General features: G+C 28.5%; 1 protein-coding gene across 1 annotated transcript in view; it reads left to right on the forward strand.

Moving 5' to 3' along the window:
• Positions 1-14,207, forward strand: part of LOC119684472 — a 31,158-nt gene extending 16,951 nt beyond the window's left edge. Inside the window, exons 2-3 of the mRNA XM_038098517.1 lie at positions 13,333-13,545; positions 13,615-14,207. Coding sequence (XP_037954445.1) covers positions 13,333-13,478 — 146 coding nt within the window. The 3' untranslated portion in view covers positions 13,479-13,545; positions 13,615-14,207. The remainder of the gene's footprint in view (positions 1-13,332; positions 13,546-13,614) is intronic.
• The last annotated feature ends 3,659 nt before the right edge of the window (positions 14,208-17,866 follow it).

A 17,866-nucleotide genomic window follows, 5' to 3' on the forward strand; every position in this document is an offset into this window, starting at 1 on the left:
GACCGTTTTCAAGATGAACGGCTACCTGAACAGCTGCTGGATCCCGTTCATGAATTAGAAAACCGAAGATACGCCAAGCAGCTTCATTGGAACTGATGTACCGACCAATTTGGTAGAGCGTAATTTCACCGTTTTTGTTCATTGTAGGAGCATTTACATTAGTAAATGAGTTTTTACTCTAAACACAGCCATATCACTGCCTTTATGGACATACTTATATATTTGATGCTCTTCACAGAACTGCAAAACTCAACATTTATATGAGCATTGTATGTCTTGCTTAGCAGAGGCGAATACGGCACCACCCGCCATTGTCCCCTATTATCGGGATTTCTTCGACGATATATTGGATATCCGTCGGTATTTGTTATAGTATCATTAGTGAAATCTTTTGAAAAATTTTTAGTACATTTTCCATCTGCCATGCAAGGCGAAGACGAAGAAACGAAGTGGATGTAATGCTCGATGTACTTGTTGGCGTAGTTACATAAAATATTAAGAAAAAAATTTTTCTTTTTCAAAAATATAAACAACATTTATGTCAAAAAAATAAAAAATTTTTTGTCAAAGCAATAAGGATATTTTTGCTGGGTAGGGACTCCCTAATCACTTTAGCGGTATGAAAAATAGATAGTACCCGATTCTCAGACCTACTGAATACACCTATAAAATTTGGTAAAAATCGGTAAAGCCGTTTCGGAGGAGTACGGTAACTAATATTGTGACATGGAAATTTTATATATAAGACCGCAAACAGACATCGTTTGGCCTTGTGACTTATTGATGGTCTTTGCAAATGCCAATCTAATAGGAAATTGAACGCGTTTGAATTAAATTGGCTTGTCTGTGAGAATCATTGGAATTCATGGCAATAAAACTTTTTCGTTTCGGAACTTGCCATTCAAAATGGTGGCTTCGATAATGTTTTTCATCAATTTTTTAATTACCAATCGGGTACTATTGCATAGCCGTGGTGGGTTCAAATTCCGAAGTAAAATAATCGGTAATCCAACTTTCAGTCGTAAAATGTGTGGTGGGATGCCTGGCAAATCCAGTGAGTTTAAAAACTCTGCTGGATAGTTTACAACTTCGTTGGTATCACAAACTGTATCGATCGATTTGTATGATATTAAGTCGCCTGGCAATGTCTGTTTTATCTTGAAGTTTAATTCATCAACGTCCACGTTTTTTTTGCTGCTAATGGCTCTTTCTGCCAGCCACCCATGATTTATGTATTGTATGTGTACATCTGGAAATACGCGGTCAATGAGAGCATTTTGGGAATCAACGATAGTGCAGAAATTAGGGGGCAGTTTTATGAATTCAGTATTTTCATAGACAACAACTTTTCATATCATAGCAAGTTTTCTTTTTCAAAAATATAAAAAAATTTATGTCAAAAAAATAAAAAAATTTTTGTTAAAGCAATAAAGATATTTTTGCTGGATAGGGACACCCTAATCACTTTAGCGGTATGAAAAATAGATAGTAGCCGATTCTCATACCTACTGAATACGCATATAAAATTTGGTAAAAATCAGTAAAGCCGTTTCGGAGGAGTACGGTAACTAACATTTTGACAATGTTAATTTTATATATAAGATAATATATATTATATTATTATATATATATATATATAATATATATTAATCTATATATATTTGACAAGTTAAAGGTATTTAGTAAAAACTTCTTTTATTAATTTTAATTTTATTAATTAGTCTTGGTAACTAATTGTGAATTATAATTTAATGGAGTTGTTTCAGTTAGCACCTTTACCATTTCCATTACGAGCACCACATAATTGTTATTATTTGGACATATTTTTTCTTTCATTTTAACACTTTTAGTTAATTTTTATAAAAGATAAATCTGCAAAAAGCGCTAATGAAATATAAATAAAAATAAAAATTTTTCCTGTGTATTGTAATGAAGCTGTGTCTGAAGAAGGAATTAAATGCTCAACCTAAAAATCAATAATATTCAATATTGCATTGAAAAAACTATAAGAATATTACAATCGTTTGGATTGTTATTACAATTCAAATCAAAGTCAAAAGCATATTTCTGCCTATCAATAAAGTTTGAGTTACAAATGTAAGATAAAAGTGACAGTTCTCATACAAACGTCAAAGCAAATCGTACCAGTAAAATTTTGATATGAGATTTCTATTTTCGATTGTCAGGCTTGGATAAAATATTTACTCTTTTTACTTTCAAACTTAATTTTTTTTACTCAAAAGTACAATTTATTTTTAAAAATAATTTTTATTGTTTTTAAAAAAAAAACTTATTCTCACCTAAATCACTATAAATATATATATAAAATGAAATTTTTCAACATATAGTATCTTTTGTTATGTTGGAATTAAACAAATTACTATTTTATTGCTCTAAATAACACTGAGGTGTTTGTTTAATGCCCGCATAATTCAAGTTGTGTAAATAAATTTAGCGACTTTTCATTCCGTTTTTGTTTTTTAAGATACATTGTCCCCACCATTTAAAACAGAAATCCGACGCATAAAAGCTTATTAAGGTTGCAGAAGCACTTAAGCTATTTCTACATGGAAATGGCCACTTGACTTTAATGTTGTCCTAACGCCGCTTGGCCAGTTTTTTGTAATACGATATACTGGTCGGGATACCTTTAAATGAAGTGAAATGAATGCGTTAAGTAAAGTGCCTTGACTGCGGTTGGGGAAATGAAAATTAACACAACTTTTCATTGTATTCCTATATTTTGTTTTGTGAAAAGTAGCCAGTTTGGCGCCATTAAATTAAACAAAGCAAAGAAAAAAGGTTAAATTAACAAACTTTGAAAAAATATTACCAATTCTGATTAGTTTGTAGGGTTACGTAGCAAATGATATACCAATTGGTATTCAAAATCAAATACAAAACACTTTTCTTTCTAAAATTAAAGCCGAATTTCATATCTCATTTGATCCCATTCTAAATTATTTTATTCCTAAAACTAAACAAATCCCTTCATTTTTGCTTGTTCACAAATTTAACGAAAATGAGCTGCAAAATCTTTAATTTACTGCAAAAGGTTCACGCACTGATACTTTTATTCCCTTTCACATAAACCGAAGACGAAACAAAGAGGCAATACCCCTATTAAGGATTTGACGTTGACGTCTTTGTGGCGCCTAAAGCATAAGATGGGAAAATATTACTTTAAGTATTGTCTGATTAGTGTGGACCTCGTGCTGCTGTTGTGAAGTCAATATTTTTATTGATGATATTTATTTAAAAAGTAAAAGATAATAGATTTGATGGCTAGCAATCAAAGTTCAACAAAGACGTTTTCTGTACATTTATATTAAACCAAAGTAAGTTTAAATATTGTATATACGCCATGATGAACGAATGCCATTAATTAAACCAAAATATTTGCTTGGGAAAACTTAAGTTTCGATATTGGTCTGAAGTATAGAAATATTAGTAGCAAAGGGCTAGGTTTTTAATGCTTTTGCGGTGTATTTATTTTGAAACAAGATAATTTTATATCAAATAACAAGTGTTTTACCCGAAATGAAGAGTATTCAGCTTCACTTTAAATAGTTTGTAGCATAAATCAACCAAAGCATATATTTTTTATTTAAAATTTGACTCTGTTTATTAAAGAATGTATATTTTTTACAATATTTTAAACACTTTAGTGTTTTTTCTTAAATGGAAAATTTTGTGACAAGCATCGCTACTTCTGATTTGTAACATATTGTTATACAATATTTGTAATAATTTTTATTAACCACTCTGGTATATTGCATAAATCTATGTTGATATTTTAAATATATTTTCATTTCTCAAAGTTCTAATGACTTGCCGATATACAATACGATATACAAAATATGATATTATCTTATATCCAATCATCTATAGCAGGTCAGTGAAATGCAGCTTGTATTTTACTATATGCTTAACAGCTTCCGTTTTATGTCTTACTATAAAAATTCACATAAATTGTATATTTTAATAGCATAAGCTTGGTGAAATTTTAAGGCATTATTACAAGTTACTTTAAATAAAATTTCAACAGCTTGTAAATTGTGTTCTAAGTCCGCAGTCATTATTTCAGAAAATGTTAAATTTTATAAAAACCAAACCAATAATAATTATTTATAATTCTAATTAGTACTTGCTACAAGTATTCAAAATTAAAATACACAGCAAAAAACATATATTTCCACAAATTCATCATAAGTACTACAATTGGTTTTCGATCTCTGTTTTATTCAACAAGTCTTTTCAGCGATCCCGATAATGAGCCGATTGAGATGTCATCCAAAAAAATATCGCAAAATTTAAATTTCTGAATAGATCTACAAAAAAATCACTTTGGGAGTTACTACTCATAACATTTTATTGCTTTCAGTTTGTTTTAAACTACTTTTTCATTCTTTAGACTTAATGTCTATTCAAAGCACGTTCATATACTTACTTTTTATTATCATGAAAAAGAAAAATTAAGAGAAGAATGTAACTTTAAGTGGTGAAAAAAGAAAATTTTATTATAGTCACTTAGTATCAAATATAACAAATAATTCCCACTGATGATAGGTATCTGATAATATTCGGAACAGCTACATGGTCAGATAAGAATTCAATTAATTAAAAATAAATAAAAATTTTGTTGTTTCAATTTGCTACTATTCGAGATCCTCATTTAAATAAAATAGTTTCTATTCAATAAAATACTCAGTACCATCATAACTGACATTTAAATGAAATTGGAATTATAATTACTTTAAGCTATGCTTTCCGTAATTAAAAATTTTGTTTTTTTGAATTAAAAATCAGATACATAGTTGCCATTGAGACATAATGTAATATACTTAAATAAATTCCATAATTTAAAAATTTCCATCTTTTTAAGATAGATCTGATATATAGACGATTGGGGTAAATTAAATTTTTTTTTTTTTTTTAATTGTGCCTAGAAAAAAAAATAAGAATTGAATGAATTAATTATTTTTGTATCTCAAATTAATCGTATAAGCATTATAACAGAGAAATCTATATAAATAACTGATAGTATCAAAAACGACCTAAAATTGCATTTATTTCAAAAATCAATTTTTCATAATACTTTTTTATGATTCTATATACAAAAATGCTATTCTTTGCTAAATTTAATAAAGAATTTAAAAATTAAATACTGCCAAAATTTATTAAATTTATATTTTAAAAAAAACTATACTGTACTCTATATTTTCAACAGAGCATACATAATAAGGACAATATATGTACTCTATTTTATAATAATATATTTCTATATCATACTTCTTTCTTTTTAGCCCTTATTATTTAAACTAACTTTACTAAAGCTTTTAAATCTTTTCAAAATTATAAGTTCACTAAGACGCAAAACGCAAACATACTCCACAAACAGAATTTATGGTAGTTTGGATTCCCAATAGCTTACTTAGGTACTTCACTGCTATAAATTTCTCCATCTTCATTAGAACAATCCTGAAGGGAGAAAATTTTGAAACTTTTATATTAAGTCTGTACGAAAATAGTTTACAAATTTTTATATATGTGCATATAGATACAATATATAAATAAATATAACTAAAATGCAGCAGTCGATACAAAACCAAAAGGGAACACTTTCTTTTTGATATTTTATATATAAAAAAAATGCATTGGAAGTTTTAGTTTAGAGAAATTTTTATTTTGAAAAATTTATAATATTTTAATATAATTTATTTATGATAAAAAAATTTTCATCAGAAGAAAAATCAGTAATTTTTTGTAATTATAATAAGAATTTTATGTCAATGTGAACTTCAGAATCAGAACCAGAATCAGAAGCAACAATCTATATTGATCTGATTTAAACGTTCTCAAAAACATATTTACAAAAATTTTCTGATCTTGGTAAGAATAAGTGAAAACCAAAATGAGTTACTGTAATTTCAAGTTAACATAACCGATAAATGCAATAAATATGGGAATACCAATCCTTTTGGGATTGGGATCCGGTAAGCTTATGCAACTTTGAAAACTTGCCCATACCTACAAATTGAGTATCTGTTTTAACTGGATCTGCAAAGTTCAGAAACAAGTGAAAAGTGAGCATCGAATACAAAGAGAGCATCCCTGTCCGAATATCTGGGTGTAGCGAAAATAAGTTTACGTATTAATAAAAAGAAGGAGCCATCCTAAAGACAGATCTAAAGACAATAATCAATTAGGTTAATTTTTAATTTTTTAGTTTTTCTTAGTCATAGAATAGTAATAGAAAAGTAATAGAATAGCACATATACACTTGTTGAAAAGTAGGAACTCCCATCAAAATGAAACTAAATCAATTCAGTTATTTAAAAAAATAAAATTTATATGAACAAGGAGAATTCAACAATATTTATACTCATTTATAATCTCAGCAGAATATTAATATCTATTTATTTTTTTTAAAAACTTTTTCCAAAATAATTCAGTGAAACTAAGTGAATATTCTACGTTTGGGGTAGCAAATACATAAATACTGCGATATTAATGTGGAGTAATACTGTCCGCCACTTACAAAATATATAAGACTATTTTTGTAAAAATACTTGTTATTTAACTTAAGCAGGGGTGAAGACACAATAAAACTCTCAATGTCTTTATTTTGAAGTTCTTTACAGTTTTAATTCAATGAAAACCAATTGAAGCCATTTTCTGCCGATTGACCACAAGATGCAGAATAACAAATTTGGGGGTCAGATTGCTCTAGTTTTATTTTTAAAATGTGGGGTTATTTATTTAACTATTTATTAAATAAAACAATTGATGGTTAACTTGTTTTCAGATCATATAAATTGAGGAACTACTACTCTTTCTTTAATTTGAACAGAAATTAAAACTTCAAAATATTCTATGGTTAAGTATGATACACATCCTTAGACTTTTTGAAAATCGAATAAAAATTATTGATGTTGATTTCCGCAATAACAAAATATACAATAATAAAAACATAAATAAAATAAATTTACTCTATTCTTAAAAGTCAAAACACTAGTCATTTACATAAGTTGTGTTAGACATTGATTTAATAGTATCTCATCAATATTCTACATATTAACACATAAAATATATAAATATTAAACTACATAAGTTTCTTGAAAAAATATCTGTATATATAATTGAATATTTAAGAACGTACCAATGAAAACAATCATATCCATCATCATTTAGCTCAATATAGTGAACTCAATAATTTGGTCTATATGCGTTTTTCAGTTACAAAAACTTTCTACTTTATAATGCCCATCTTCTCAAAATCTGCCTCGACATCTCCATAGCATCTCAATCGTGTGCGACTTCTTTATTGTGTTATGTACTATATATTTTATTAACATCCATTAATAAGAGTTCTTGTTCCATTCATATAACACATTAAACAATATTTTTTCACAATCTGTATTTACAACATGAAAAATATTAAACCTTGTTAAAATTGTACTTGCTAGGAGAATTACCGTAGAAGAAGCTGTTGAAACTGAATGTATTTCACAACTAGGTTAATGTAGACATTAACCTAGAGAACCTTTTTCCTATCTTCTTTCGAAATTAATTAACTAACTAAGATAATATAATATTTTTGAAACAAAAAATGAAATAGACCCGAAGTTTTAGAGCAAGCTCAAGACAATACCTTAAAAAGTGTCCAACAATGTTGCTCAAACTGGTACCTATAAGTGCAGAATATGTAAAAAGATCTTATTTCAACGAAATAGAATAAACATTGAATATTAAATGAATAATTTTTAAGACATTTACATTTTAGTCACTTCAGAATTAATTATATTTTTTGAACCACGCCTTGTGATTACAAGGAACTTTGCTATTGTCTAAATAATATAGAGAATCTAATATGCAAGTTATCATATATATATATATATATATATAAATATTATACATATATAATTAAACCATGTAGTTTTTTTATATGGTAAAAAATGTAGCTCTCATTATAGATCGATTACACGAAAACGATTCATGCTAGATGAAAATTTTTTTTTGAAGAAATCGATTTTAAAGATATAAGATGTTAATAAATAAAAAAATTTTCAAAAATTTTAATTAAAATAAGTCTTTTAGTTAGTACTGAATATGTACCCACTTTCCATAATACTCGTATTTTATGTATAGGTGCAGTAAAATATATGTATGTATATATATAATTATAATAATACTAATGGTCCCTCTTGGAGAAATAATGGAAGAACTTTCTTATATTAAGCTTGTTAAAGAAGAAAATACAACAGATAGTTAAATATTTTAAATTTTAAGGAAATTCTAAAACAGTCACAGAATAGGTCCATTTGGAGCAATGCAATTAGCTGATTTCCACTGTTACTATCATAACAAATATATAATACCTGGTAATAATTGACATTTGAAATCAAAATGCTTGCAGCTATTTCCTTATATAAAAATATGTGTAGAAATAGTTAGTGAAATCAGTTCAATAGGATATTTATATAAAAGCTTAAAAAATTTTATTGTATATTTGCAAAATCAATTTAGCTTCATGATACCATATTAGACTATCACTTGTTAGATTCTTTGTTTCAATATTTTCAAAACGAAAAAAACTTTCTCCTCCTACTATTCAAGGAGAAAGTACGTTTCAAACTCCAAAAACCATGTGCTACTTATAAATACAGGTAGGCAAGAATGGTAGGCTTTACAGCATCCCAAATGTTTATTAAAAATTAATATTTCCTCCCACACTAATCCTATTTTAGTGCAAACATAATAATACAATAAATCCTTTTTATAAGTGTTTTATATATATAGCATGAAAGTCCTTGTATGACTAGCTACGAAAAAATCATTCAGATGGGGGTACGTACGAGTTTGTATTTTAGGTCGCATTATTTTTTCTGGTATAAACTTGCTTAAGTGTCCACTTTTGCGCCCAACGGAGCGGAATCTAAATCAAATAAATTTACGAAGAGGGTAGAACAATAATATATTTGTTTATGTGTGTTCTTTTTTTTATTAAAAAAATGGCTTACCATTTTCTTATATTTCACAACATTATTTTTATGTTATCTGCAAAAATATTTTTTTTTTATATTATTTCCTTCAGCTAATAATTTTTTTGTTTATGCTACAGGTAATCCAATATATCCTTGCCCTAAAACTAAAATGCCTACACAAATATTTGTGAGATACATTTTATGGTACGTTATGCGGCATGTTTGTAGGTAGGTGGACTCATACCCCAAATACACGTACATATAAATTTTCCCATAGGAACAATAAGTGACAATAAGTTTTGTTCAGGGAGTTGATAGTTGAGTTAAGGTTTTAATTGACAGAGAGCTATGTACGGTGAAACTAGTTGTTTTATCAGAAAAGATTTAAAGAGGTAATATAAGTCCCACTAAAATGAGGGCAAAGGATCTAATAGTCCAATTTCATTATTCTTAGTTAACTTTAAAATTAATTTTAATGTTAACTCACAAATAAATAAATAAATAATACGAGGGCGATTTGATAAGTCAGTGACTTTTTGAGTTTTTCACGCTGTTACTCCAAATGCAACAGTGCTGCCGTCAGCTGTAAACTACCAGTGGGCAACTTTCTAATTTTGAGCAAGCTATGTCGTGTCCGTTCAAAACAGACAACCTCGTGAATTTTTATGAAAATGGAAAAAAATGAATTTCGTGTGCTGATTAAGCTTTCGTGGCCAAAATTCACGAATTGGGATACGAACTGCTAGCCCATCCAGCATATTCTCCAGATTTAGCCCCCTGCGACTATTTTCTGTTTCCAAACCCAAAGAAATGGCTGGGCGGTAAGAGATTTGAGTCGAATAAATAACGATTTACCGAAACACACACGTATTTTAAGAGCTTTTCTCAAAGTCTATTATTTGGAAGGAATTAGAAAATTAGAAAAACGCTGGACTAAATGTATCGAGCTAAAAGGTGATTATGTAGAAAAATAAAATGTTTATTTGCCGAAAAAAATTTGTTTTATTCAAAAAGTCACTGACTTATCACAACAGATCCCATGCCTATGTAAATCCCAATACATGATTTGTAAGGAATATTATAATATAATTAATAATATTTTAACAAAATTTTTAAACAAAAAGTGTTTCATAAAATCATTATTAAAGACACTCTGACGCAAAGTAATCAAACGTACTTTAACGTATATGTTTTTTGCAATATATACTAAAGCATCTAGGAAGTAGAATAATTTTTTTTTTATTTTTCACACACTTTTAATAAGGTGTAGAATAAAAAGCAAATGTAAGAAAAATTAGATATCCCTAATGGAAGTTGATATTTTTATTTAATTTATAGCTTAGAAATATATGTAAAAAGTAAGTTGTTACTTTAACGAATTTGCATTCATATTCCTATAACTTTAAGACACATCACGAGTATCGGCACTCTATAGTTATATAACTAATTGCATGGTATGTGATATTATATTCTTATTCTTCTTCTTTAATTGTAATAAAGTTTTGATTTACCGAGGTATATATAAAGGTGTTAGCACTAATGTTCACACAAGTCAAAATCTATTTTACGCTTTTCTTCTCAAATTTTGCTGTTAGTATTGTCATCGCTGCCGAATATGCTAACCCTATATCAGCCTTATATAGTTTAATATAGTAATGATAATTGTCAGCAATACAGAAGTACAAGAAGCAACAATGCAAATGCAAAAACTATGAAAGAAAAATTCTTAATAGGACGTCCTTCAAATATAACGTAATGTGAAAGGGAAAAATCAGGACTTGCTTAGTGTATTTAATTTATTTAATATTATGTTTCATTTATTCAAGATTGTACATATTATACTTTTTAATTATTTAATTATAATAATATTTACGTTATATCACAATACTGAATGTTATTATACAATCAAATTAATTTATTCCCATATATTCATATATTATTTACATAATTCTTCACATTTCGTTTATTCTCTGTTATTTTTATTTATATATCTCAGTTATTTTATAATCATACGTTTCATAACATTATACACACCATTTTATATCCTATTTATTTTTTTATTAATTACACTCATCAAGTGAAATCATTACCAACGACTCAGGTCTACTAATTTCAGAAAGGAATCTGGAAAATCAACAGATTACAATTTACCAACAACTGAGCTGCTTTTCTCGCATTGTCCATTTATAGTACAAATAAAAAGCTAGTAAGACAATCCAAAATTCAACTGAGATCAGTGAATAACCAGTACACAATATCATTGAAATACGAAAGAGATATTAAGAGATATATGATTCTTAACATGAATCAGAGTATCTCCAGCAGAGCAATAAGTACTGATCTCATTAAGAACTGCTCGTGGTAGTTTCGTGGTCTACTTCGACTAATCCTTCAACTCTGTGGGGCCACTTGTTGGACAGTGCGCTGCCCCAACGTCCCATATATATAAGAACTGCTCAAAAATATGTCCATAATCGTTTCTGGAAGTAACAAAACAATAAAAATAAATGAAAAACTACGATAGGCTGTGAAAAATCCAAACAAATCCAAACAATTTATTAAAAGTTCTGCTGGATAGAACCAAGATAGTAAAACTTGTGCTGAACAATTGGATACCCCTTTCAAGCAGATATGTAGGAACTACACATAAGAAGGGAAAAAAGGAACTACTGCCCAGGCGCGAAAAATTGAGATATTGTATAATAGACATCCAAACAAAGATTTAAAAATATAATCTATTTTATCAATAGTATAGGTTAGTTTTAAAACAAAACAACGCATATTCACCAATTGGAAACAAGCGGAAGGTGTACAGTATTCTGTTCTACACTCTAAAGTAGAGTAACACGTTACTGTGGGAACCTATACAAATCTGTGATATAGTGTTATATTGGAAGAGGGTACAATTTTTCAAAAAAACTCTTTCGCTTTGCATTATATTTTATATCTTTTCTGTACATCATATATTTCTAAATGACGAATTTTTTCATTTATTGTTATAAATAGTTATAACTAGTTTACAAACTAACGAACAAATATTAAGTTTAATATTAAGTTTAATTGAAGTATTAAATTTCATATGAGATAATTATTGGATTTGCGCTTTACACAATATTTACAGAGCATATTTGATGTAGTACCAAGATATTTGAAGAATTTGGTATTTTGTTTTGATATATTTGGTTCTTGTACTTGAATAACACCATATATATGATCCGATACGTATAATATATATGGAGTTATGTTTACTCCTGTGCTTTAGCAGTTTTTAGTGATGATAATCAATATATACAATTATTTGGAATCAATATTTCATCGATATGTAAATGATAAATTAATTAAAAGATAAAATAGTTAATGACAATAAACAGAACCTCATTTCATATTTTACTGCCAATACCGTCAATGATAAACAGATGGTCTCTATGATTTATATAATCGAATTTGTATAGAATAGGTATACTTTACTTATACTTGTAAGAAATTCGTTATATCTGTAAGATATATCTATCTATAAGATATATTTGTAAAATAAATCTGTGAGATGTATCTGTAAAACATATCTATATATGTTGAAGCTAGTTGAGTTGAGTCAGTGCACCTGAGCACTTTTACTCTCTATTAACTGCGAGGTTTCTTCAAAACCCCTCTTTACGCCTTGACTGGATTATTGTTTATCACTTCATCAGACTAAGCAATAATTGACTTCAGATCTGCATATCTCCCCGAGGACCCTGTAACCATTCTGAGATTTGATAACGCAGTGTTAGTAAGTCTGTCAGATTTCGCAAATAATTTCAGGACTCTATCCTTTATGTATTTTTTGATGGGATCAATCTTGAGGTCCCTGAGTATGTCATTCGTCCTAATGTACCAAGGAACTTTGAAAAGTCTTCTCAGAGCCTGGCTTTGTGCAATTTCTAACTGGTGAATAGTAGTGTTTGAAGCTTTGCTAAACGCTACATAACCATATAGAAGTGACGGACGAATTATTTGGTTATATATCAGTTTCCTGTATATAAATATCGGACACAGAAATATTTCCTTGCCACAGCACATCGAAGTTTATATCGGTTTATGTATAATCATTCTTTTTTATTACTGAATCCCTGAATTCTATTACTACTGGGTCTATTTTATTGCTTATTGTTTTCGTATATATTGCATTTATCTAAAAGATTTATAAGTTTATTTTCTGCTTTTAACCTTATTATTTTGAGTATTATGTTGAGTATTTCATTATGAACTTTCAGCAAAAAAAAAGAAAATATTAAAACAAAAAACTCCCTACCGAAATGTAATAAAATTTTTCTGCTTTGTTTTGCTAAAACTTTATTCCAAACAGGACACTCCTATAAGAGCATCAATGATGAGATAATTTGGGTAAGCATTGGCATGGGTATCATCATCTTGCTGCTAATTGCAATGGCACTCTGCTACATCGCTTACGAGAAGTGTCACAAGAAACGTGAATACTATATAAACGCATAACGAGCTTCTGAACAACTGGTCATACTTAATAAGCTCGTTTTTCTGCTCACTTCTTAGAGTGAAGTTGGTAAAAACAAAAACATTAAACGAAAACCGTAAAAATGTATAAAAATTAATAATAAAGTTTTTTTTGCAGCTGTTACGAAAGTGCATAGTAACGACGTTATTACCAGCATATCACGTTGAAGACACGTAAATTCAAAATATTAAAACCAAAAATGTAAGACGCGGAACACAAAATCCTCTATTTGATACTAAACGAACTTCGTCCATGATGAACCTTTTTCATCCTAAGAACACACTTATGAAAATGTACTCTTATAAGTATACTAAGCATTCGTACACACCTACAATAATGAACTTACATAAAAAAACACATATTACACTTACATTACACTTGCTTTACATATAAATTGGACATACATTAGCACATATTTTTTCTTAAATGCTGATATATTAAGCAGTACTTCTAATAGAAGTTAAGACGGCAAGGAGAAATGCGCACATCAACTATCAAGTATTTACGACAGCCTTTTTTGCATTACAGTGGCGTAGCTGGAGATGTATTGAAGGGGATTGTTTATCAAATTGCTATATTTAATTTAAGTGGTAAACAGCAAGAATTTAAAAGAAGATATCTAAATAATACGAGTTAAGTTATTTCTTAGTAAGAGAACTAACTGTTAGCAGTGTCGTTAGTGAATTTTGTTTTCAACTCATATCGAGAAATATTTAATATAGTACATTAAGACCGAAAAGTTTTCGGAAATTCTCATTTAAAATTCGCGCGCTGTATATTTTTCGATATTTTAAGTTTATGTAGTTTGGCAGCACTGTCCTTAATTACTATGCCAAAAATGAGCGCGATCTGTCAGACAGTTCGTTTACGGCAGCTGTTGAAACCAGTTCACCTCAGTAGGGCGTTGCGAAAAAAACAATGGAAAAAAATATTGAACAAAGAGTTTGCATCAAATTTTGTGTTTCGAACGAAATTTCGTGTGCAGAATCGTTGCGAATGCTACAAAAGGCTTATGGGGAATCAGTTTTATCGAAAACTCAAGTTTATGAGTGGTACAAAGCCTTCCAGGACGGTCGTACGACCGTCGAAGACATTTCGCAACGCACTACTGAGGTGAACTGGTTTCAACAGCTGCCGTAAACGAACTGTCTGACAGATCGAGCTCATTTTTGGCATAGTAATTAAGGACAGTGCTGCCAAACTACATAAACTTAAAATATCGAAAAATATACAGCGCGCGAATTTTAAATGAGAATTTCCGAAAACTTTTCAGTCTTAATGTATATCAATACAAAGAAGAAACAACGGAGATTCTTTTATTTTATACTACAAATTCAAAAAAATCAATCTGCTTTTAAAAATAGCCTCAAGACTCCTTTTTTGTTTGTAATCTGACAATAGATCGTGACTTTAAATTCTAATTAATCAATTAATTCAAACTGGTCGCTGCGTAGGGGCCTTAACCTAACCCAAACCCCCAAATACCATTCACCAATTCCATAAAACTTTACTATAACCCTTTTTTTTAAATGATTGAATAAGTTAAAAATGAAAGAGTGAGATAACAATTATCACAATTATATGATTCCAAAATAAAAATTGCAGCTTTTCTTTAATTTTACTCTGATTCTCTTTTATGTACACTATATTATTATTTATTCATTACATGAGTAATAAATTTAAGTTAACCTAAACAATTTTAGAACAATAAATTGTCTAACATACTGACAAATGATCATACCAAAAAACTTAATTTATTTACTTGAAACCTTAGCCTTTCAATAACCTACAGGATTTCCAGAAAATTTTAGAAGAATAAACTAATATACTATCCAATGATCATACCAAGAAACTAAATTTATTAAGATGGAACTAAGCCTTTCAGTAGTCTACAAGATTTCCATATTCGATGTATGTGCTAAGATGGAATATTATAGTATTATATTATAATATTAATATATTCTAATATTAATCTCTTAACACAGTAGCTGATTATTATGGATATATTTTATTACATATTTTAATTTATATATGATATACGGTAATTATCTTAACAAAGTTGTTTTCATTTATACGAGCTACAGCCAGCAGTAAATTAATCTTTGTCATACCAGGTTTTAATAAACTTATGTTTATTAATATTAAATCAATGTATTAAGGTTAAGTTCAAAAGAACTTCAAAAAACTTTTCTAAATTCAAAACAAATCGTTACGAGCCATGTTTTGTAGAGTGTCACAAAAATTGCAATAATTTGCTTCTAAAAGACACAAATACTTACAATTGTTACTGAATAATATTGCTTTGCCTAAGTGACAAGGCCCAGTGAGCCTAGTTCGACTCCAAATTTAAACCAATATATTGTTTTTTCTCTCACTCACAATTTTATAATTTGCATTGAAAACAAGAATTTTGCTCATGATGAGTACATTACAGGGACCTAACAGACATATACTACAAATGGAACATAACCCAAGCCTAATATATTTTTTCAAGTTTGCTATACAAAATATTCAAAAATTTAGGGCTCACAATTTGAAGTTGTTCGGATTTCAGAGGTATAAAAAGCTTACAAAGCTTAATATATATTATTTATGTACTTATATAAAAACTATTGATTTTGATATGTAGCCTAAGAGCTTTCTTCAAAAGTTTGTTACACAAAAAATTTATAATGATAGGCCCCATAAGTTGAAGCTGAAGATTTCAGAGATATATTAAAACTTTTAACATTCTTAAAAAATTAAGAATTAATCTATATAAATTTTAGATTAAACTTCATAAGAGTTATAAACAAGTTTAATAGTTACTATATATCTGCATATAAGTTCTACAACATCAAATGATATAACGTTTTTATATTGAAAACTTAAAAATATAAAAACTCAAAATATAAAATATATATAGAAAATATAGAAAATTTCTAAATGATCTAGAATAATGTAATATTTATTTTATGTAATATTACATATATGTAAAATTTTTTATGTAAAAATGTTAAGAAAAAATTTTTAAATGAAAAAATCAATTTTTTGTTAAGGCCAACTTCTTTTACTTTAGAGAACTACTCTGGTCTGTATTTTTTGTTGATGCCTCATTAAAGCACCCGAGCTTTCAGTACCTTTTGTAGATATTCATGTAACGGTGCAATTATAGTAATAACGAGAGCCGATATATTAAAATTTTTAAACTTGCGCTTACTCTTACAAATGGTTCGCATAGACTACTATATGATGAGTAAATGCAAAACAAGATTCTGGGTTCTCCTCTAGGATAATAACACTCACATTCCACTAACTACTGTGAAAATTCTAATTTACAACCAATAAATGCAGAGCAAACCTATTGCTTATTCCTTAGGATACACACTCTTACAGTTGATCAACTGATTCAAATAAACTATGTTACTATCTGTAAATACAGAGCAAAACTATGCGTTCATCTCTAGAACATTAGCTCTCCGCTTTATAACCAGTAATAACATAGCAAGACTATTGGACCACATTTACGACATGACTTCTTACAGTTAACTAATTGTGTCAAATAAACTACTTTACACTGCAAAACTAGACAGTTCGTCCGTCGAATATGCGGAATATACCACGAATTTTCATATAAAATAAACAAGACTAGGATTAAGCGTGGCTTGCATATAACTGGCTACAGTCTGCTCTTAGAATAGTTTGTCAGGAAAATGAAAATATATTTTTAATGTCCCTCTCTGACTGCAAATAAGGGTCGAACGAAATATATTCTTCTGTCTGTCACTGTATAAAATTGTCAATACTAATTGATTAGTTAGTTCTACAAATTAGCTTCTGATTACTAACATTAATAATGATATATAAAACAAAATTCCAAATTTATAGGAATTACAAATATAAAAAAACATAAATACTATTTTCGAACTTTTATTATTAAATACCATTTACAATATTTTATAAATGCTTAAAATATTTAGTTCTCTGACTAATGAAGAAATTTCCATGCTATATTGTCTTGAAATCCACTTACCCCTACCTAATACTTACTGCTGCGAACAACATTTCACTGTCATAAAAATATGCTGGAAAAATGTTCCAAAATAACGTAAAAGTTATTCACGATGCAATAAATACCGTACAACGACTTAATGTATAAAATTATTATTTATTCACTCTTAGTTTATTATCCTCAATCATAACGTTTCGAAGGAGCAGAAGTGAAAATTCTTTATTTTTTATGATTTCGTCTGACTTTATGTGCTTCTCCTTGTACAACAAGGAATACGAATTCCTTTATTTTTAGTTACTTTCTAGTTGCTTTCCTTTGTATTTGAATGTTGCTTTGCAAGAATGTAACAAATTGTGAGGGATTTGTTGGATTTTTATA

The sequence above is a fragment of the Teleopsis dalmanni genome, chromosome 2 (genome assembly GCF_002237135.1).
Source record: "Teleopsis dalmanni isolate 2A chromosome 2, ASM223713v2, whole genome shotgun sequence".
In the NCBI taxonomy this organism is placed as follows: domain Eukaryota; kingdom Metazoa; phylum Arthropoda; class Insecta; order Diptera; family Diopsidae; genus Teleopsis; species Teleopsis dalmanni.